The 23,859-nt window shown below is 36.2% G+C and overlaps 1 protein-coding gene across 1 annotated transcript in view; it reads right to left on the reverse strand.

Annotated features, from left to right (window-relative positions):
- Positions 1–23,859, reverse strand: part of ALDH1A1 (aldehyde dehydrogenase 1 family member A1) — a 39,486-nt gene that overhangs the window by 11,488 nt on the left and 4,139 nt on the right. Inside the window, exons 3-10 of the mRNA XM_074813206.1 lie at positions 16,637–16,741; positions 12,276–12,416; positions 8,793–8,922; positions 7,677–7,738; positions 5,561–5,689; positions 2,617–2,730; positions 886–988; positions 143–327 (exon numbers count right to left, since the gene is read on the reverse strand). Of these exons, the coding sequence (XP_074669307.1) occupies positions 143–327; positions 886–988; positions 2,617–2,730; positions 5,561–5,689; positions 7,677–7,738; positions 8,793–8,922; positions 12,276–12,416; positions 16,637–16,741 (969 nt within the window). The remainder of the gene's footprint in view (positions 1–142; positions 328–885; positions 989–2,616; positions 2,731–5,560; positions 5,690–7,676; positions 7,739–8,792; positions 8,923–12,275; positions 12,417–16,636; positions 16,742–23,859) is intronic.

Raw genomic sequence — 23,859 nt, forward strand, 5'->3', positions numbered from 1 at the left:
TCCAGTTTCTTCCTCCTGGTCCTCCAGGCTAACCTCTAGACAACTGTAACTTAGCCTTGTAACTAATGCAACAACAGGTTTAGAAGTATATAAACTGCAATGACATGTCACAGTTATATTAGAAACACATAACATTACTTACTTGAGGGCCTTGTTGTACACCAGGCAGCAGAGGGTTCCCAAGAGTATACTTCTTTGCTCGTTCAATGCTCCGACGAACGAACTCATCATAAATCGGCTCTTCCACAAAAATCCTCGATCCTGCTATACAACACTGTCCCTGGTGGTAGAACAGACCAATATGTGCAAATTCCACAGCTGTGTCCACTGCAAAGAAATGCAGAGTTCATCAGATCATAAACTTGAATGGTCATATCATAAATTCTTTACAAATCTTTGTCACTCTACCTCATTTCCCTTTTTAGCACTTTTTATGGCCCTTTAAAACAGATATTCATCCATTCACTTATGTCCAAAACTACTCTTATCAAGAGTAGCATGGTACACCTATACAAACACACATTCAGTGGTTCTATGTGAAATGTAGATTTAAATGCAGATTATGTGCCCTGTCAGCAGGACTAAGAGAGGTGTTCAGCTGTAAAGTTAATAAATCTGTGTAAGAGTTATCTAGCCACTTTTGGTTCTGCACTAATATTGCCTTAAAATGATCCTTAACTAAAATAAGGGTGGACAGGTATTTAGAGGTTCATATCCATTCAGGAGCCACCAATTTTTGGTGACACTCAAACTTAAAATTATGGCATGACCAGAAAACATTAAAAATTATTCCATCACTAAACAGGTACAAATAATTTACTGACAAAGAAAAAGAACATGGGACTTGCAAAAGTAATAGTTTTATATAATAAAAATGCTACTAACAGTCTGCATCCGCAAATATAATGTTAGGACTTTTTCCTCCAAGTTCCAGTGTAACTCTCTTCAGATTGCTCTTTCCTGCTGCTTCTTTAATCAGTTTGCCAACCTAAAAGGTAGGGAGAGGACAGCTTCATCTCAAAAATTTTATTATGACCTCAAGAATATATCTCTGAGTTCCTCAAAAGTGAAAATTGATTCAGAGTTGTCTACTATCCCAGTAACTGTAGAAATGAAAAATAAATACATAAAAAAGAAAATTGAAAAGAGTCAGGGTACAGGTGACTTGCAGTCTATGAACCAGGAATGCTTTCTAGGAGTTTCCCCCTGGACACACTCATGTTAACTGTCAAAGATGTCTGGTTCTTTTTTGGTTACCACTACTCTACTTGCTTGTATCTGTAAACCAAAGTAGACACTGATTTCTGCTCTGCCAGTTACCCCCATTAGGTTTTATACATACGAAAGCCCTTTGGTGCACAAAGTATGAGAGAAAAAGTAGCTATCTACACTGTCTGCAAGGCCAAGTCTGTCTTATTCCAGTTTCTCCTTTATAGGAAAGAAAAGGAAATGGACACTGCAAGGCAGAACCCCTACCCTGTCTCTTTCCATTGATGGCATGATTAAAGGAACCGCTTAATAAGAATTGTCCTGGAAAAAGTGAGACTTTTTGTCTGTAACTGCTTGTGCGTAGGAACCATCAGATAGCCTCCTTCTTCTGCCAGCCTTCCTGTCTTCATTTCTTGCTGCTAAATTACGCTGTAGGAAGAGGACTGTCACCAAAGTCTATGAATACACCCTATAGTCCACCTCCCTTTGGAGGGACACGGGGCACTGGGAATTGTAGTTGTTACTGTCCATTGGGAATATCTGGGATATTTCTCAGATGTTGGGGTTTTGGGTTGTTTTCTTTTCCTGTTATTTTAGAGCTAAAGGTTTCTAAGAGTGAATATAACTTTTGCGGTCAGTGTGTACTGATCCTTGACATGAGGTAATGATATTTATCTTTGAAGTGTACATCCAAGAAGTTAAGAGACCAGTTGGAAGCTCTTCCATGTAACATGCATGTAGACAGATAATATACTGTACTGTGTTAATGATATAGTCATATAATGCCTGCACTTAGAAATCTTCGGTCATATCACTCACAGTTCTTCAGAGTGAAGATTAGGGAAAATTAACAGTGACCTTCCTTTCAATTATTAAACTGATACATATTCAAATACACTTCTACAACCACCCAGATGGTCATCAGTATCGTTCACATACCAAAAAGCCATCACCTCACCTAAGCATGTGCAGAACCAGGAATGAGATTTCTGAAGTACCTTCCTACCATCCTGTTGTTACTACAGGATGTCCAAGATATCAAAGAGAATGGACCACAGCCTGTTTTACTTTTTGCATTTTTAAAAATAATTATTCTTAAAAAAGAAGCAAACAAAAAGTTATGAAAATATTTTCTTTTTAAAGGACAAGACTTAAAATAGCCTCAGTATATTAGAACCTATTGTATCTCACGGAGTGCTTTTGTTTGAAGGGTTTTCCTGTAATGCAAACATTGTTTAAAGTTAATAATAACCAACAAATCATTAAACAGACTTTGTTTAACAAACCAGCAGCCAAAAGAAAGAAGAAAGTTAAAATAGTTACATAGAACAAGTTAGACATTAAATCATTACTGGGAATCAGAGGGGCACATTTCCTGCTTGTATTTTCTTGCATTCATTATAGTACCTCTGTAGAGCCTGTGAAAGCTACTTTATCTACATCCATGTGGTGAGAAATTGCTGCTCCAGCAGTGGGTCCAAAGCCTGGCACAATGTTCACAACTCCAGGTGGAAATCCTGCCTGAATTGGAAGAGAGAACCCTGTAAATTTGGGGAAGGATAATGACTAGAAGAACATGTCTCATATAGTCTTACTTCCTTTTTCAGTTCTCCAGCTACCTTTTCTTAGTCATATAGTTATTCTCAGACGTAGAGCTGAAAATGTGTTAATTCTCACATGAATTACACACTCTTTCCTTCACCTGTCATTTAGGCTATTGAACTAACTCTTTTTATAAAAAGAACATTTTATTTTAGTTCCTTTTCTGTTCCATTGTCAAGGAATAAATTTATTTTTTCTTTTCTCCCCTAGTCAGATGTGTAAAGAAAAAGATTACTTAAATTCATGTCTGCTTTATTAAAGCTATTTGAATCACCCTGTGGGCTTGCTGACTTCTGCTCATTATCCCTCATGCTAGATGGAATTTAATTCATGATCTGCTGATTTACACTGAAATTCTATTAAGAAAAATGATGGAAATAGTACTTCAAACTCAATGTATTTGCTTCTTTCTCTGGACATGGGTTGAAAGTAGAGAGTGGGCAATGTGAGAGTTTACAACACAAAAGAGGCAGATCAGCTACCAAGCATGAAAAACCTGGCTACTTGAGATATGCACTGTTCCAGGATCTTGCAAATTTTCTACTTAAAGAGGCTTTTCCTGTAAGTCAAATCAAACCTATTGTTTCCCACCAATTCTGTATTATTTATGTTCCATTTATAGGCAAAATAATTTGTTTTCTTCCAACATCTTGTCAGGCAAACTTTCACGGATGTGTGAAGTGCAGCTCGATTTCCTGTTGGCTTATGAAGCAGCTATGGCTTCTCAATGGCACTTGCAGAACAAACATAGAACTGTGTTATCAATTAAATGAGTCTCTTTTTAGCATTAAACAGGACTTTGAAATTACATGCAAAGATTCCATTTTCATTAGGAAAATGGTGAATTTCAACCAGTGAGTCACAGCTCCTAAACCTCATGTCCTGTGTTATGGACACCAGAGAATTACTTCTGTTTGAGCAACCTCAGTTCCTTACAGGTTCATGCTCAGAGATATTCTATCAATGCTTTTTATTGTCTTTAATATTCCAGATTAATATTTATCCTGGAACTGATGAGACAATGAGGTTCATTCCATTTGCTTAGCATTGTGTTTCTTACTTAATTTGTAGAGAAAAAAAAAAAGAAGAATATTTTTTATGGGACTAATTCACACGGTCTCACTTCAGGCATTTAATTTTCATGTCTGTATTAGAAGCTATTCTCTACATATTAGCAAAGAAGCCTTGTGACTGTTAAGAAGGATAGTGAGAATTACCAAAAGTGACTATATTTCTTTTAATGTGGATTCTTGAGAAGCAGAAAGTTAAATTAGATCTTCATATAGTTTCAGAATGAGTCTAAAGCAGCTACTGAAGTGATCACTGAGGTTTGATTGCTATCAGGGATTTGGGGTCCAACTTTATTTGGGTAATTTGGGTGTAAATTAAAACTCAGCTAGATTTGGCTGAATAAATCTTGAAGGTCTTGATAAGATAAATATTGACTTTTTTTAAAGCTCCATAATATTTACCAGATAATACACCAAGGACATTTAACAATTGTATATTTAAGCATCTCAGACAGTTGAACACTGAATGGATGGGTAAAATGAAAATCATCTTGCTTTCTACTAAAATGCTCTAGTGTTATACCAGTCATTACCACTCTGTAACCATTGCAAGTGTGCATACAAAATGGACCACTGATCACATTCCCACTTATGAACTCTCCTTTCACAAAATCAGAATATCAGAATAGATATTTCATTAGACTTGGAACAGAACTGAGTTACTTACCCTGTAAATTTGCTTTTTCAGAGAAATATACTTTCTGGTACTTATTGTTAAAAACAAATAGAGAAGGTATCTCTGATTTTTTTTTTTTTTTAAGCAATTTCTACTCCCCAATATTATCTAATAGCATTTACTATGTGATTCAATAACAGCAGAACTTGGCTCCTTTCCCATAGTCATTTAGTTTCTGTGAAATATTAATGCATAACCAGTCAGTATGCTCTGTTGAATCATTGTTTTGAAGAAGAATAATAAAATATGCCAAGTCATTTCCATTAATAGTCTGCAAGGTTACTGCGCTGGTGATTACTGACATCTGCACAAAGTCTTCAAATATGTTAGATTACATTCGTTGATTTTATTGAGAAGCAAGTTAGCTAAACTATTTAGCTGTTCTTCTTTGTGTGTTTGCTGGGCTGGGCACAATAGTCAACGTAACTTTGGAGACACTGGAGAAACTACCACACTCCTTGTGTTCAAGAGCACAAAGTGTATTCTCCCAGTTTCTGTGTGAAGATAGTTCACAAGTTTGGCAGCAATCACCAGTTCAGTTTTACAGCTCTCTGTTAATAATAAACCCAGGTGGATGAAAAGTTTTTTCAATTAAAAAAGAATAATAATTAGCTGTACAAACATGTCCTTTTCTGTGATAACTTTGCTAATAAAGTAATTGCCACCCACCTCTGAGGGCTCTGTTCTTGACTCCTTATTTGCTTTTGACTTTGAAAGGTACTGTGCTTTTGTAATACAAATATGTTTGCCAAGGAATGAAGTTTACTAAATTGCTATTGTGGGTCTTTTTGTGTGTGTAGACTAGGCTGAAAGATATGAATACTTTTGCCCTGGATTTGCTTCACTGATTTACAGTAAGGTAAGTTCCGTAGTACAAGGCTAGACATGCAATGAGAATTACTTGCAGAGGACACCCTGTCTTATATTACCTCTGTGGTATTTTAGCTGCAATATACTCTTACATTTCTGAGAAGGGCAAAAAACTCTGTTGTTGATGATTTACCTCTTTAATTAAGGATCCCATGTAAAGGGCAGTCAGTGGCGTTTGTTCTGCTGGTTTGACAACCACCGTGTTTCCACAACAAAGGGCAGGGGCGATCTTCCAGATGAACATAACCAATGGGAAGTTCCACTGAAAGACAAATGAGAAGGTGTATCCTATTTCTAATACATCACCAAAATGCCTTTGCTTTTTCTATGATAATAGTGCAAATTGTCAACTGCGTGGTTGAACTCTTTGTTTAACTCTTTTCAGAATGAAGATATTTTGAAAAAGCAACTGGCAAACCATGTTGTACAAAGACCAGTGGTTTTGGTATATGTGAGTCCAGGGGATCCAAGGTTTTAGTTAAAAGCTCAAGAGACAGTAAGTGTACTTCTCTCACAACGCCTTACAGAAAGTTGCTGGATTAGTGGTGAAATTGGGAGTTTTGCCATCGTAAATGATCACATTCATCATCAATTCAGTTTTCTAAAGGAGGCAAGGTAATAACATGTAATATTGCCTGTGCCCTCTTTGCTGGAGGTTTCACTGTCAGCTCTCTATTGTGGTCAGTCCAGCCAGACTGCAGAACAGCCGACTCCTTTGGACCCAATATTCAGCAGTATGAGGGACAATGTGGCTGAGGGAAAAATGGATTGCCCCTTTGAGAATATTTCTAATAGTTTTGGAAGCACTGACCCCATGATCCTCAGCACAAAAGACACAGTGTGCCTTACCTTCATGGAAGAGGGGAAAAAGGCAGTTAACAGTTACCTATTATGTCAGGAAGGCTTGGAGGAATATACATGCAACTGTTCTTTATCCCTCTCCTTACTTCAGGCTCACCACACTCTCAAAAATAACAGGAGCACAAATAACATAAAGTAAGGGATTACAAGGTTTTCTGGATCTTCATCACTGAAGTGGAACTGTGTGAGTGGAAGGTAAATGGAAATGATGAGCTAGCAAAAGTGTTTTGCATCATTCACATAGTCCTCAAAGTTTTTGGTTTACATAAAAACCTCCAGCTTAGTGGGTTCCCTTGTCAATGGAAAGAAGATAAAGATATACCTAGGAGTCCCTGAACATTTTATAAGGGAAGTGTTTTTACTAACTGCTTAAACTTTCAAAATGTAATTTTATTTAGAAATGGCCACATATAGTGTTTCTAGTTCTTTAATGTATCTTGACTCTGAGTGCTTTGTTTGAAATATCTCGTGCCTGACTTACAAAAGAATCTAAACCAGCAGATTCCCAAGCTCTCCTGGAGGCTGGATCCAAACATGTTCCAGTGACGTTGTCTAAATCAATGTGGTGGTCTAAAGAGATAACAAATCTGCAAGCTCAACTAAAAGACATCAGGAACATGTGTGGGACCCACATGTCTAATCAAATCTGATAGATAAGCTGATTATTTCAGAATTTGGTAAGCTGTCAAGCAGGTCAGGTCAGACGGCTCACACCTACCATGTGGACAGAGGTGGGTAGATTAGGAGTGTCTAGTACATATAACCATTTTCACAGCAACTCATTGAATCTGTGTAGACCTTGCTGATAAGTTTAAAATCAGAGTTCCTCAGTGTTTTGGATGTTCAGACTCAGGCAGGCCTTTTGAATCATCACTTAATATAAGTGACTGAACAGAAGCCTGGGAAGATATGACTCAGAATCACTGTGTTTATGGGACACATTCTTCGTGTTGTTATTTGTACCATTAACATGGTGAATGAGCCTTAGTCATAGATAAAGGTTCAGCTGTCTGGATGCTGTACAGAGCAAAACAGATATTCCAGGTCCTAAAGAGCTTATTGTTTATAGGCTGTTAATATTACACTCTCCTACTTTTTTATTTCTATTTCTTTCAGTTCCAACAAAACAAAATTCTGTCTTTCAAACTAATCCATCAGCCATTTCCCTTCATATGCAGGGAGAAGAGAGACAAGGCTGGACTGAGCTGACTCATCAAAATTCCATGTTGCAGAATTTGATGAGTACTCTAGGACAGTCTCTATCTTTCAGGGCCTGAAAGTTTTTGATTGATAATGTTTCACAGATGCACTTGCACAGACAAAATTTCAAAAGCATTTCCATTTGTAACAGGAACATTTGTGTTTTCATATAAATGACCCCAACTTACAGGAATAATTTGGCCACACACACCAATAGGCTCATGTCTTGTAAATGTAAAAAAGTTTCCATCTAGGGGAAGAAGAAATAAATTAGACATTCAGACAAAGCATTTATGAGAAACAGTTAAATCAGAAAGAAGATAAAATTCAATAGCAAACTTAGCTGGATATAATTTTGCTCAGAAATGTATTTTCAAAATCTTAACTATGCAAAAAAACAACAATAAAAACCATCTGGATTCAATATCTACCTTCTTCATAGCTCCAAAGTTTGATTCTTCCAGTCTGACTTTTTGCAGTGATAACCCTGCTTCTCAATAAGGTATGCACAGCACACCAACAAGCATTCCTAATTTCTTTTTTATCACCTATTTTTTTGGAAAGTGCTCTTTTAAAATGTACTTGCAATCCTAGGTACATATCAGACATTTTTTTATATTAGAACTTAGCTTAAATCAAATCCATTAAGTATAAAATTCTTTTTGATTCAAATAAACGTGTATCCCATTAAGCCTACCATAGAGATCTACGTGATGCCAAAAAGTTGGAAGTATTTATCACTCTAGTTCTCCTTAATTCCTTCTTTATTACCATTCTTTTCTTTGTCCTTCTGAGACAAGCCAGCTAGAAACAGTGTTTTCATAGAGCTGCTTAATGGGAGAGGGAATGGAATGAAATTTCAGCAAAACTAAGAAATGTTTCCTCTTTCTTCTTAGTACTCTTCCTAATACATTATCCAATAACTGAAACAAATATTATAGTTTGTCCTAATCTTAGCTTTAATAAGCAAATACCTGGTTTTCATTACTGTACCATTGCATAAACTATATATCACTATGTAAAAGTAACCTACCAGACTTCTTAGATGTATATACAGGCTAAAATCTTTTGGTCAATAAACAGTACTTATTAGTGGTGTATAGAACAAGAAATAAATGTGAATAACTGAACTAAATATTTAAAACAAGCACTATGATAAATCTTAAACAACATATATTAAGAACTGTCTAAAATATTTTCCATTTGAGTTATTATTTGCATTGCACAACTTTTAGGAAAAAGCCAATTTTTTACAGATTGCATTGACTTCAGTTCTGTACTTTTGCTATCTCAAAAATACTCACCCATTGGAACAGTACGCCCATGGATTTTATCAGCCCAACCTGCACAGTAGTGTAATGTTTTGATACAGGCACCTAAATCCATTAGGTAGGCAGTGGAAAAGAGTTTCCCACCATCAATGGCTTCCATTGTCTGCAGACAACAGCAATTACAAAGTTAATATAAAATATTGATAATGGTTCTGATGTATGTACTTTATCATTTAGCTTTTCGTTGTTAGTTCAGTTTTTCATCTTGAGTACAAACATTTAGACTAATTCCCCTCTGAAAGATACTTAGCATTTGAAAAAACCCAAGGTAGCAATTTACAAATGGGAAATTTTCGTGATGGTTTATTCACAGTGAGCTATGCAAATAAGATGATCATGGCACATTTGTAATGGTGAGATGTTCTGGAAAAACAATAACATTTCTCCTTTCTGAATCAGTTTCAGTGTTCTAGTTTACATTAAATATTCTAACTATAATTCTAAATAATCTACACTAAAGTGTAGATGAAAAGATCAGCTAGGAATCTGTGCAAATAATTGATGCAAATAAAATGAGTGGCCCCCCCTCAGCCTATTCACACTGACACCCAAGGTAGGCAGTAGTTTCCTGGAAATAACTGTCACATTAACTGTGCTGTTTAATTGTTAAGGAACAACTTTCTAGGTGCTTAATAAATTCATGATTAACAATTTAGGTGTGCAAGAAGACTCAAAGCATAGAATAAAATACCCCAAATAGCGTCAGTGTTTGATGTGCAAACGACTAAGAAAATTTCACTGTGAAAAATACTTATACAGAAGGGAGGTTCTCTTTTACTGGGTGAAAAAACTGATCTTATTTGAAGCCAGACCTGATTCTTCATATCATGCATCTCCATGCTAAACAGATATAAACCTTTAGAATAATAATAGGAAATATTCATTCAACATCTATAACTTTCATCTGACCAATTCTGTTCTACCCACAGTACTTTAATGATCCCACAGAGACACAGCACTAAATAGGGATGATTTCCAGCCAAATCTAGGGAGTGTAATTTTGATTAATGCTATTTCAGTACCCTTAATTGCTGGGACATCTAGTTAAAGGCCATATGCAGTTCTTAAACAGTGGCAACACCTTCTAGAATTTTTTTCTCAAGTTTTCCAGCACAGAGACACTGGGGACCTTCAGCTTTGTGAACAATCCTGTTAGGATACTTAGTAAGAAACACCCAAACTATTTCAAGATGTAGTCAGATCTTAGAAATATTATTTGCTTTTCTAAATTTGTTCTTTGTATGTCCAAGGTTCTTTAGCGTTTCAGACTGAGTCTACAAACTGATCCTTCAAATACAATGTTTCACCAACTTTGTGAAGCCTGCAGTTCTAGTTAACTGGACACATTGCAGATATCACACTTTGGAAGAGAACAGAACAAATGAAGAAGCCAGCAATGCTTGATGGCTTTCAGCAACAAGGAACTGATTAAACGAGATATGCCCTTGCCATTCCAGGCAATATATCCAGCATTGTGTTGTTCTGTTTGGACATGGCAGAAAATTCTTCCCTGGCCTCAAACTTAGGAACTCTTTGAACATTACAACAGAGTGAAACCTAAGAAGCAAAATTCTCAGTGGCTCTTTCAGTACCCTGCTTTGACTTATTCTTCCAGTAGCTTACCTATAGGGCTGTTGAGCCTCTGGAGCTTCAGGACAAGCATCTTATCATTATATAAAACACTGAAATGGAATAATTTTGATCCTGGGCAGATGCACAAACACAGGAAAATGACTTTGCAATGAGCCTTGGGGGTCTATTTTGACCTCTAGTGTTTACAAGGCTATTTGTTATTCTATAGTACTAATTCTGCAGTTAGGATAAGCTGTGAGTGGAGCACAACCCTCTTCATTTTGCAGTCTGAAAAGTACTTCATTCAAACACATCTTATCTAAAAGGGAAAAGTAGTCAATCATGTGAGCAAGGTGTAGGAAATAAAAACAAAGTCAGTAAAATAAAAACTTGGGAGGGGCCCAAGAGAAAAACATTACTTTCATATTATGAAAATGGCAAGTGGGAACAAAAGCCAGTTTAATGTTTCAGATTTCCTATGGAGAAAAGATTATTTCTCCATTTTGTTTTCATATGTAGTGCCTTAGGCTGTACAATAAAGAAGCAAATGGCAGATTATCCAGTATTTAACTGACAAGAGGACATACTTTTCCTATTAAAAATTTAACTCTCTTAAAATTTTGTCTCTCTCAACTCCAATAAATCTAACATTGTTAAGGACACAAGTTCTAGCCACCCAAGTTTTCTCCTGAGAAACTAGGTGATTATCAGTCCCTATCCAGGTGACAAGATTCATTTAGAGAAAGAACTTGGTTGAAGAAAAGTGTAAATTTGACAGTTGCAGACCGTGGAGTTCAGGGAAATAACCTCAGTTCCTTTGAATTTTAATTTTTCTTCTAAAAACCTGTTTGGGACACATGCAAGTGTCTTCCTATCCTACAGCCATGAGGACAATAGAATGGGCAATAGATTCTTTGCAGGTTTTACATATTTTGGAGGTTTAAATTTTATGAGTTTATAAATAATGTGGCTTCTAGCTGATGACTAAATACTTCAAATTTTGTCTGAGTGATGATCTTGACAGTTGGATATTACTCCTTCTCTCTTAAAATTTTTGGCACTGTTAACAGAAAACCACTGTTTCTCTCTCTTCAGGAGAGTGAAAAAAGTTATCCTGCATAAATGTTAATTCCAAAAGGTGGTTGAAATAGCAAAGAAATCAACTTAATGGTAGCATCATGCGTGGGGTTTTAAATAAGAGGGGAGGTACTGTACTTTACCAAATTGGTGATGCATTTCTATTTTAAATGTTCTTTCCTGCCTTAGAACACAATCGTTGGGTGGTGGTGCTACAACTTATGTGGCTGCTGTTAAGAGTGGTAAAATGGCCAATACACAGTAGTTGATAAAGGACATCATTCCCCACCCCGTCATGTTCTTCCTACTGATAAGTAATTCATTGCTGCCTTTGTTTCTGGTTAAGGTTTTTCACTCATTGCCAGTTGCAAACTGGAGTTCATGAAGGACCAGTGTTAACAAATATATAGCTATGAAATTCAAAATTTCTTCCAGTTCTGACTTGTATCATCTGTAAGCACTGAGCCAGGCTTTGAATTTAGGCCTTGATTCAGACTTTGGTTTAGACAGGTGTGAAGTGCATGGTCTATGTCAGTGTGTCCTTAAGAGTCAACAATTGAAATTACATTGATTGTAGGTGACTTAAGTATAATCTTAAAGCTAATCAAATACTCAAGTAATCTGTGGATGTGGAGTGTTAATAGACCAGAGTGCAAGCCAGTTTAATGAGGTCCATTTGCAATACAGATGAAAAACATGTATTGAGACAGCCTGACTTTCCAGGATTTAGCATGTTACACATATCTGTCTTTAAAAATCAGGATATAGGCTTTTTTCCCAGTCTTTTTATTCATGTATCATACTCACAGCTAAAATCAGCCGATCTCTTTCAACTAAGTCAGCTAGTTTATTCAAGAGCCTTCCTCGCTCTGAAGCATCCATTGTACGCCAGGGTGACCCAAGCTCAAAAGCTTTTCTAGCTGCTTTAACAGCTTTGTCTACATCTGCCTGTGGGGAAAACAAACAAAATTTTATAATCAATAATTGATTCTGTCATTAATCTTGTTGGTTGTTAAACATGCAAGGTGTTTTGCAAGATAAATAAGAGACACCAACCCCAATCTAATCAGAATTTGTACAGTAATTTTGATTACATAGGTTATTTTCTTTCAAACACTTCTGCTATCATTTCAGCAATGTGAAGTTTTGTGAGGAACAGACAGATTCTCGAAGCTTCTAAAATAAAAACATATTAAGGAACTCTGTTTTTAAAATTTAGATTTTCAAACCCGCTGCCTTCCAGTGCTTATAATTGGGTATCTACCCACCGATTACACTGCTGATGCAATTTAATCTTTTATGTACAAAGACATGCCCAAATCTGTAAATTACATATTTAAGTACTCAACATTATCTAAAAGTATCTGGTGGTATGATGAAGACCAGGGTAGAAAATTCTGTTCCTTAGGAAGTTTCATAAAATGAACAAAAATTTATTGTTGAGGAAGACAAATCAATACATTTGTTTTTAGAAGTTTTAAGGAACACTTCTGTTTAAAATAATTTTAACAATTGACTAACTGACCAGGTTTAAAATGCTAAGCCTAAATAATCTGCAGTCAAAGCATTGTCTTTGCATTAAGCAAACTAATTTGTCAGTCCATTAATGTGTTTTATCGCATAATTTATTATTTATCATTTGGGTTTTGCTATAGCAGGAAAAATCTACAATAAATTATATGAAATTCTTTTCTGTGCAAGGGTGTTCCAGTATATAAAAACCCCACTAAAAATCTCTTGAGAAAAGGCTTCTAGTACTTGGAATTCTTCTATATTCCACAATTCTTGGAAAAATTTTCCAAGAAAAACAATACCACAAAAAGGAAGTTTATCCTAGTTTTTTGTTAGAAATTAAAAACAAATTTCAAGAAAAAAAAAAAAAGGAAGAATCTATACACGGCACATTTGTCTGAGCAATTTACATACATTGTTTAAAGGAGTTCTTTCAAACTGTTTTTTGTACTTCTGGTTGCTAGAGTCTCCTCCAGGGAAATCACTATCAAGGTTGACTAAGTCAACACCAGAGTCAATTGTTTTAAATGTGAACCAGATCTTGAATCTTTAACTGATGTTGTTAGACAACAACTAATTTTTAAAAGACGAGAGTGGGGTGGGTAAGTGGCTTGGAAAGCCCAGCACAGACCTGCTAGGCAGGAGGCTCAGAACTCCCAAAGCCCTTTCCAGAAATCTTGGGAAAAGACAGGAAGCATCTCTACAAATAGCACAGTCATTACTATAGAGTAATACTGATCAGTCACCTACATCATGTACCTAATATCCACCAGACTAAAAAGAATTGTTTTTCTTCAGAATCTCTCAGAATGTCATCACTTATCTGTGACCAAGAAAACTGCATTCAATGAATATTTAATTCATTCTATTTTTTCTCACTCTTTCTATCATAAATATTCTACAGTTTTGCAATATGACTTGGGGGGGTATCCCTTGGCCTTTACTGGAAAAGAGCATGGGGAAACCATAAGCTGCACTTGTGTGAATGATATAAATTAAAACTAAATACAGTGCTATGTGTTCTTTCTACTACAAGTGCAAAAATAATTAAAACCAAGAAAAATTATATAAAGATAAGATAAGGCTGTGAATGAAAAATAAGAAAAAAAATATCTTCTTCAACTGTATGATATTTAATTTGGGTGCATAAATCTATGCCATGAGTATATAGACTGATAGCTCCTTTCAGAGCTTGTTAGATTTTTACAGAAATACATTTACTTTACATCCCCCTGACCATTTGTTGAGCTGCTTTATTATTACTAGAGGCCTTTAGGATTAGTGAATGTAGCTTGAAAGAGCCATCTAACTGAAAGGAAAACATTTCCCAGCCAAATATGTGCCTGTGCTTTGTAATCTCCTCTTGTTTTTTTTTTTTGTTTTTTTTTTTTTTTTTAAATACCACTGCAAGGCAGTGTACAGCCCTTTGTCAGCCCTATTGTACACACAAATTAAATTCCTAAAATCTCTTGGCTCATTATCTAAAGACTAGGCTCTAGAATATTAGGCTCACAATGACTGTGTAATTTACTAGATTTGTACATTTCACTTAGCAATTTAGTTAATAGTGGTTGTCATTACACATTAGTTTGCAAAATTATTGGAGAGAAAGCAAACTTGTGTGTTGAACAGTATTATCTCTTTATTTAATGAGTTGTTAGATTGCTTGTAACGAATGAAAGCTACAAAAATTCTGAATGGTAAGTGAACAGTTGCAGGGCATGAGTAATTTAATTTGAGGATGATCAAATATCAGACCAACCTGATTTGCAATGTAATTTGGTTTTTAAACACTGAACAGAGAAGAGGTAGAAGTAGCATTTTACATCAAAAGCATTATGGTTCTAGTGGGATATGATTCAGAAGTTAACAACGTGCTTATGAAATTCCTTGAATGAGGACAAAAGGAGCCTGAAATAATCTCAGTGACTCCAAGCACTATATACAGGTAACTGGGACTAAAGAAAAACAAGATCAAGGCATTTGAAAACCTCATGATTAGATATATGAAATTATCAAAAGCCAGATTCACTCAGACTTTCTCAGCCATCCTTGTCTAACAAGTTTAAAATGTGTCTTCACCATGACGTTCTCAATAATGTATGGTCACTATTACTTGTGCTAGACAGAGAGCAATTTAGCCAGAGTTTATTAGGAAATTCATTATGAAATTACAGAACAGAGTAACTAAGATTCAGTGAGCACTGCACGTGGAATGAACTGCGTTCCTATGTATTTCTCACAAGAGCATTTAATTTCAGAGTGGATCTTTGTACAGTAAATTAAAATATTCTGAAACAGGTTGTGCTTGTTATATTGGCAGTAAATTTCTGGTGAACTTATAAGACAGATAAATGGCCTATAACTTTTATAGTAGTTCTCAAGGATAAAAAGGTGCTTAATGGACATTTTGCCGCTAAGTTTAAAACACACTTGTTATAGAAATTATTCTAGATATGCACATTTCTCGACTAAAATGAACATCAGATGTCATTTTGTGAGAAATGTGAGAAAATTTTCTCACTTTTGGATGTAAAAATTTGACTTTGAAGGGGAAAGTCTAGAAAATTATATAAACATTTGCAAGAACCAAAACAGTAATTATAATACTAATTTTATTTTCAGTCACAGTCATCACTTTTTGTATACCTGAGAATTGGAAATGAAACATTCACTTCTCATACTTACTTTCTCAGACTTTATAAAAAATGTTTTCTTTGTTCATTGGTTTTACAACTGTTTAAGCAACATTGTCTGTTCTATTTGAAAAAAACTACCCTCCCCTACTTGTTAACTTACATTTAAACTATATGGTAACACTAGGCAAATCCTCTTCAACAGAAAAATACATCATAAAATACCAATAGCTGCTTATTTGAGGGTTAGGTTTTCATTATATCTTTGATTACATGGCATCTATCTGTAATTTTCCACTCAGAAACCTCATAAATATAAAAAATGAGTGTTTATAGGTGTCAACAATCTTTTTAGTATTCTGCTTAAATTCATTAATTCAACATGCTGTAACAAAACCAGTTTCGGTAGAATTACTATCTATTTAATAGGCTACCTTCAGCTTCAGAGTCCTTTTTAGGACTATGTTCCAATACATTTTCACAAAATCAAATGTTTGAAGGGGGCAGTACTGAGAAGACATATTCCTAGCTAAAAATGTTGATGGTAATGACCATCTTCACAGAATATGTGTGTGAAAATATCAGTATTTGTCCACTTCATGTTATCTGTAATGAAAAGTCTTGTATAAATGTGTAATGAACAGATTACATCCTGGTGTAAGGAAAATCCAGGAAAAATTAACAAATAAACCTAATTAAATTATTAAATGACACTGATCAAAGAGAACAAAAAGAATCAATAATAGTAACAAAAAAATGATAAAAAAATATATCTTCAGAACTTTCCTCATATGAGCAAAGTCCTGAGAGTAAAGCAGTTTTTTAGTGTCTGTTTACAAACCATATTAAGGCTTGGTAAAAAAGCTAAGAATTATATTTGCAGAATAAGGTATATGGGATGAAGTAGGTACATCTCTGAGGTGGTATTTTACACCAACACAGATTGATGCCTGCCTTCCTACTTTTAAGACACAGAATTGAGTTTAAAGCTAGGGTTTAGAGCAAGAAAGAAAACCCTACCTTGTCACCTTCTTCAACCTCACAGATTTTCTCTTCATTTGCAGGGTTAAAGACTTCAAATTTTTTACCACTGACTGAATCATGCCACTCATTGTTTATAAATATCTGCAGAGGAAGAAACCGCAACAATATTAATAACATATTATAGCTGTTATCTGTTACCTGTTTTAAAGAATAAACCTATCTTTCACAGCTGAGAGCTGCCTGAATGATAAGTACCTGAAACAAAAATGAAATAGATGTTTTTAGATTATTCTGCAGACATGAGTAATCACAGATGCACTTAACCAGGAACAGATTTTTAAAATTAACTTCCTTTGGAGAGATGAACTTTTTCTCTCTACATGATATTTCCATTTTGTTTCATATAATAAAAAGATACTGTTAGAAGGGGGTCGTTCCTCTCTCAAACTGAAGTCTGTGATGTACAAGGGAGGTTCAGCCCTAAATGACCTACCTAAAACTACCTGGGTTTCCTATGTTCACAGGGTTGGTAATGATGAGGGTCTTTCTGTTACATACATGCCCTGACAGAAATAAATCCATTCCTTGGGTTTAGTATACAGTACATATAGTATCTTGGAGAACAATATTTTATTTAACTTTGTTTTGATTTAATTTATCTTCATTCTCTCCTGCCAAAAAAGAAAGTCAAGCCTAAAAAAAACAGTAGTATGTTTTTCTGAAATTAAAGTCAAGACTAAAAATACCCCACCATATCCAATTGAATGAAACAAAGAAAGAACCACTTAAGCAGAGTAAAAATTAAGCAAGCATACTTCTCTAATTTCATTTTACATGAGTAAAATTAGAGATTAGGGAGGGGCTCTCTTATTTTTCACCAAATCCTTTGGCTTTGTGGATTGGTACTTCATTAAATGTGATCCCAATCAAGATTTAAAAGCAGAAACATAATGCTTTTAATCTTCTACAGAAAAACTAGTTTTTTTCCCCATTATATAAAAATAGGAGTCACAAATCAAGAGGAAATGACTGATGTATTCACCAGAAGTACACTGTTAACAGCCTTAGAGAAAGCCTAGACTGTCCTTGCTGTTGGTGGATTTCACAGAGACACTCTCAGAAACACACTTAGCAGCACATACTGGGAGAAAAACCCTCTCTTGTATATAATTGTTGCCTTGAAAAAAGGTTTAATTACCAATGAAACCACAAACATCTATTTCTTTAATTGCTGTTTTTCTGAACCAGCACATACCAAGATATTTACACTGCCCAAAGTGAAATGTCCAAGAGCTGACAATGATGGGAATTTCAAGGGTGGCTTATGGGCAGAAGATGACTGTGGTCCTCTGCTAGACATATAACCTTATATAACTCAATAGGTTCTAGATGAAAACACATGGGAAAGAGTGGCATTTTTGATCACAGTTTTCAAAGCTAGTTTCCACTCCTCCTTTGGAAAGACTATTTGCAGGATCTCAATCTGAACATTTTCATATCACAATGTTGTTATTTCACAGGGGTTATATTATGAGTGCCTGAAGTGGGGTTGTGCCATATTGCTGTAATCCTGCACTCAACATATGAATATAATCATACAAAAATACAGGAAATGTGGGTACTGGCAGTGTATTGTTCGGCAGGATTACAGCTGATGGTCATGTATATGGGGGATTCTTTTCTCTCCACTCCCTACCTGAAAGTTTCTGTGCAAAACACCAGGAATTCAAACCTCTATGGTTCTGGTCTTTAGCTCATGCTACAGTTCCTGCTTTTCACAGAATCACAGAATTGTCTACGTTGGAAAAGACCTTGAAAATCATCCAGTCCAACCATCAACCCAACTTTAACAGTTCCCAAAACAATAACAATTCCCCTGGCGCAACTTGAGGCCATTCCCTCTTGTCCTATTGCTTGTTACTTCATTAAAGAGACTCATCCCCAGCTCTCTGCAACCTCCTTTCAGGTAGTTGTAGAGAGCGATGAGGTCTCCCCTCAGCCTCTTCTTCTCCACACTAAACAACCCCAGTTCCCTCAGCTGCTCCTCGTACGACCTGTGCTCCAGACCCTTCACCAGCTTCGTTGCCCTTCTCTGGACACGCTCGAGTAATTCAATGTCCTTTTTGTAGTGAGGGGCCCAAAACTGAACACAGTCATCGAGGTGCGGCCTCACCAGTGCCGAGTACAGGGGTAAGATCACTTCCCTGTCCCTGCTGGCCACGCTATTGCTGATGCAAGCCAAGATACCATTGGTCTTCTTGGCCACCTGGGCACACTGCTGGCTCCTGTTCAGCCGGCTGTCAATCAACACCCCCAGGTCCCTCTCTGACTGGCAGCTCTCCAGCCACTCCTCCCCAAGCCTGTAGCGCTGCTGGGGGTTGTTGTGGCCCAAGTGCAGCACCCGGCATTTGGCCTTATTGAAACTCCTACAGCTGGCCTTAGCCCATCGCTCCAGCCTGTCCAGGTCTCTCTGCAGAGCCTCCCTACCCTTGAGCAGATCAACACTCCCACCCAACTTGGTGTCATCTGCAAACTTACTGAGGGTGCACTTGATCCCCTCGTCTAGATCATCAATAAAGATGTTAAACAGGAGTGGCCCCAAAACCGAGCCCCAGGGGACACCACTTGTGACCGGCTGCCAACTGGATTTAAATCCATTCACCACAACTCTTTGGGCCTTGCCTTGTATGACTTCAGGTTTTGATGAGATGATCCTTGGGTAACCAATTTAGCTGTCATATTGCTTTATAATCAATATGACTATCATCTATTTAAGGTGATCCTAACCATTATTCATTATTTATTCTGTAATTTCTATCAGTACCCTGATTACCTCCAATTTAATTGTCACATATACAAAATCTTTTGTCACCCTGACATTGGTCACACTCCCCTGCTTCCCATTCAGATGTTAGGCATAAAATGCAAACATACTCCTCTTATGCTGACTACTACTGTCAATATTGTTTGAGCTGCAAGGCGTATTACAGCAAATTAGTATTACTTGTGTCCATTTTGATAGTTTTTCATACTTCTTTCCAACTCTGAGAATCTCTGTTATGTTTCTACACTGATTTCCCTCAGCAGACACTACTGCTCTTGATTTTCCATCCTCCCAGACATCATCTAACCTCTTTTACTAATATGTTGCCTTCATGTGGAACATCCATACACCAGGAAAACCAGGTCAGCATGCACTGCTCATTTAACTGTTTTATCCTGACTCTCGCCTGACAGGGACTGGAAAAAGTCTAATATTGAAACCATGAATATAAGTTAAAATAATGTCTTTTCTCAATCTTGACCGAATATCCTGTCTTTTTATTTAGTATCTTTCAAGATTTTCATAGATTGCCAAAATATAGCTAGCAATTAAGAAGAACAAAAGAAAAACAATTGCACAGCAGCGGGCCTGCACCAAAGCTAATCATAACAGCTTACCCAGCAGCAATGAAATTGATACCCAAAGTTCATTTAATAAATGTTAGGAACTGTGTCCTTACTCAAAGATCAAACTTTTATACTGGCTGAAAGCACATTGTGTACTGAATTTACTTTGCATGGCTGGAACAAATACCATTAACTCTTGATTGCGACATTGCTGGTGCACTTAGAACAAGACCTTAACAAAACAATGTGGGCATTGTTGTTTCCCGTATTGAACTTTTATGATCCTACCCTTTTGTGGTATAATAACCCCAGATAGTCAAACCTAAGCCCTTTTGTATGGGAATAAGTAATTGGCAAAGGTACTGTTACAGCTGAATGAATAATTAAATGTTTGAAATACTTATAAATTCTAAATTATATCAGTGTTATAAAAGAACACTCTCTCCAAAGAGAGCACAAAATTCCAGCCATGTCTGCTATACTTTTGCTATTAAGTTTATTGTCTCTTTGGTATGGCACTTTCTTTCTTTTTCAAACTCTCGTGTCCTAATTTCAGTTGTGCTATATATCCCTTAAAATTATGTCCAAAGAGGGTTTCAGGAGTGATTAGTTCTGTGTCTCTCTAGGTTTTTGGTTACTGAATACTAATAAGACCATTGATGAAATCTGTAGAAATTAGTCTGCTTTTCCATTTAAACAAACAAACAAGGAAACCAATGTAATTGTTCCCGAAAAATCAATATTTTTCAATTGTGTAGGGAAACTATGGTACCAAACACACTATTTTTAAAAAAGTAACTGTTGTCTTTTAAAAGATGTACTTTATAACATTACTAAAATAACTGTAATATTTCTGAATTTTCTCTGTTGTTAAAGATGATACAAAATCAATTGATTCAGCAATTGCTAAGTGACAGAATAAAACAATCTACTAAAAACTCTTTAGTTGTAATTATTGAGAAGTTACATGATATTTTACAGCTGTGAAAATGTAGAGGACAAGCAGAGTGAAGACTAAGGACCTTTGGGTAAAATTTGAGGTATTCTGTAACCCATAGTTGCACAAGATCTACCCTAATCTAGAGCCCGTCATCTCTGGGCCAATGTTGGCAAAATTGTCGAAGTGGGTTAACTTTTTATTTCTGACTCTGTGCCTTAGCCTTGAAACAAAAAGGAAAACCTCATTGGAAAGATCTGATACAGGGCACAGATGTTCAAAAAAGAAGGTTGTGTTGCTACCAAGTGTTGTGTAGGTTGTTCTTTAAAGTGACCATGACAATGTATACAGTCCAATATTAACAGTACCTTTCATCCTCTGTCTAAACATCTCTGTGATCTCTGGATTTGGATCAGTGTTGAAATGGGCTTGCCACCCTAAGCCACCCACCCAGTGTCTGAACCCACCTTCCTGCTGCTGATAGGCTGGTGCCCTCCTTTCTTGCTCTGTCCCAGTGCCGCTACCTTGCTGGCATGCATGTGAGATCTTGATCATGTTCATCATCGAGACCATGGCAGGCTTTGACTGATTATACCCAGTATTTTGTGCTCAAACTGTGCTTATCTTTAGGGTCATGACATCTTGCCTCACTTTTAGTCATTGGAGATGAGCTGTGAGACCAACTAGCAGAAAAGATGTGATTCCTGTTTCCTCTCCATTAGGATAAAGGTCCCACTGTTGTTGCTCAGAGTAGCAGCAACATTTAAATAGAAAACCAGAAAATACTTTGGGGCAGTGAAATCAAATCAAATGATGGGTGACTCAGGGCAGGACAAAGTTAAGACACCAAAACTTTAGGATAAATGCTGTTTGTCACACATACCTGGGATTTAAACCCTACCGCAACAACCACATATGTTAAGAAAATGTGACAGCTCTCAGGGAAAAGATTTTTTGCATAGTATTGAAATTGCTTACACTGAGTGAGTGGTTGTTAATAATTGGTCAATAATTTGGTAATAACTATCAAGATCAATAAAACTATTGTCTCTAAATGGATATGGTAGCAATATTCTATTAATATATTCCTCTATGTTTCAGCTTGTTTCTATGTAGGCACCATATATAGAGTGTCATTTCTTCCTCTGACCATCAGGACTGACCAGCAAACTCCTGATTTAACAAAATCTGTCAGAGAAATAAATAATGTAAGTCCCTGGAGATTTCAGATATGTCATGAAGTTGATTATAGGAATAGCCACAAAAAATTCTGACTTGTTACAAAAGGGCAAAGACAGTAGTTAAAAGGTTAATATGAAAAAAAGCCATCTTTAGTAACCAGCTACGTTGCCAAGAAAAGAGACAAAGTAAAAGGTAAATATTAACATAACACTGCTATGATGTTACAGTATGCCAAATTCATATCTGTCTGTGAAAGGAATAATAGCAAAACATACCATTTTTGGAAGTTTTTGAAGTATTTGTTTAAATACTACATTTATTGCACCAACAAATATCCCATAATATTAGTTTAGAATATCTTTCTTATTAATGTTTCTAATACCATTCCAATTTAAAACATAACTTCATTATATTCAATATATACACAACATTGTATCAGGGCTGTATAAATCAAACTATCCAGATGTCTTTCATAAGCTAGACAGCAGTCTTGCATATGCACGTATGAAACACAGGAAAGAGAAGGAAAAAGTCAAAACTCTCCATCTAAGTAGTGTTACATACATTGCAGGCAGCTGCACTCATAAATGTGCATGCAGCCATGTTCATTTAATGTCGTGGAGTATATGCTGCAAAAAACCAGGACATGGATGTCTAAATCCAGAGAACATTGAAGTACCAGCCAACAGCAGTCTCTGGAAACTCCCTTGCCCTGCTGAAGAAAAAACATTTGGGATCATCTTGCAGTAGGGTTACAGTGTTTTGCCTGTCAGTCAGAACTCCACTGGCAGTTTAGATTTTTTTGTGCTGGTTTGTCAGCCATAAATGCAAAAGACCTACCCTTCTGTGACACGTGCTATGCAGCAGGTTGTCTGTGTTGACTGACTATGGTACATGAGGTTTAGAGATACAGATTTATTTTGCAAGGATTTAGAAATGTTGTTGCAGGTATTTTGTAACTGTTATTTCACTGGTATTTTTAGGAGAGAAGATGTTTTTTATTTAAACAACCCAAAGAGTTAATGACTTTCAGACTTCTTCGTACTAGACCTGGAAATCCATATTTCTTGTAGATGAGACTGTACACTACTAATGTTTAGTATTTAAATTAGAGCCCAGGTAACAGGCTACTGCAATCAAAAATCCTCTGACTGGTTTTATTTCCCAGTACAATAAAATCTTGATTCTCTGAAATGATTGATTTCAGTTCAGGTAATTTAATGCCATTCACCTTTCAGAGTTGAAGTTACCTGCAAGACTAGAGAATTTCTGTCATCGTTTAGACAGGTGATTTGGTCACTTAAATGACCTAACAGTGAATTGGGAGCCAAGACGTCCTCTTTCCTTTTTTTTTTTTGTCATCCCAGTGTTGTTTTTTCCTTTCAGTACTTCAGTATTTTGAAAAGACCATGAATTCATTTTATCAAGTATCTGCTAGATGGGAAGTGCCATATTTGTGTCTGTGCTGCATGAAGAAAGAAAGTATTTGACTCTGGACAGGTTTGTCTCAGATGGACCACACCATAGCTCTGCTGAAATAGATTTTAGGGCCTCTACATTAGGTGTCATCACCTTATGAAACATAACATCTTGCTGCATCTTCCTTAGAATAAGGATAGCCTTTTTGTGGGTTCAATATTGTGCAAAGTCTGTACAGAATTTCAGGCCTCAGTGTTTCTGTAGAAGTGACTTGAAAGTGTGGTTTAGAGAAGAAAACACTTCATTTCTGATGTTGCAGAGATCCTTTACA

This window comes from Strix aluco, chromosome Z (genome assembly GCF_031877795.1).
Source record: "Strix aluco isolate bStrAlu1 chromosome Z, bStrAlu1.hap1, whole genome shotgun sequence".
In the NCBI taxonomy this organism is placed as follows: Eukaryota; Metazoa; Chordata; class Aves; order Strigiformes; family Strigidae; genus Strix; species Strix aluco.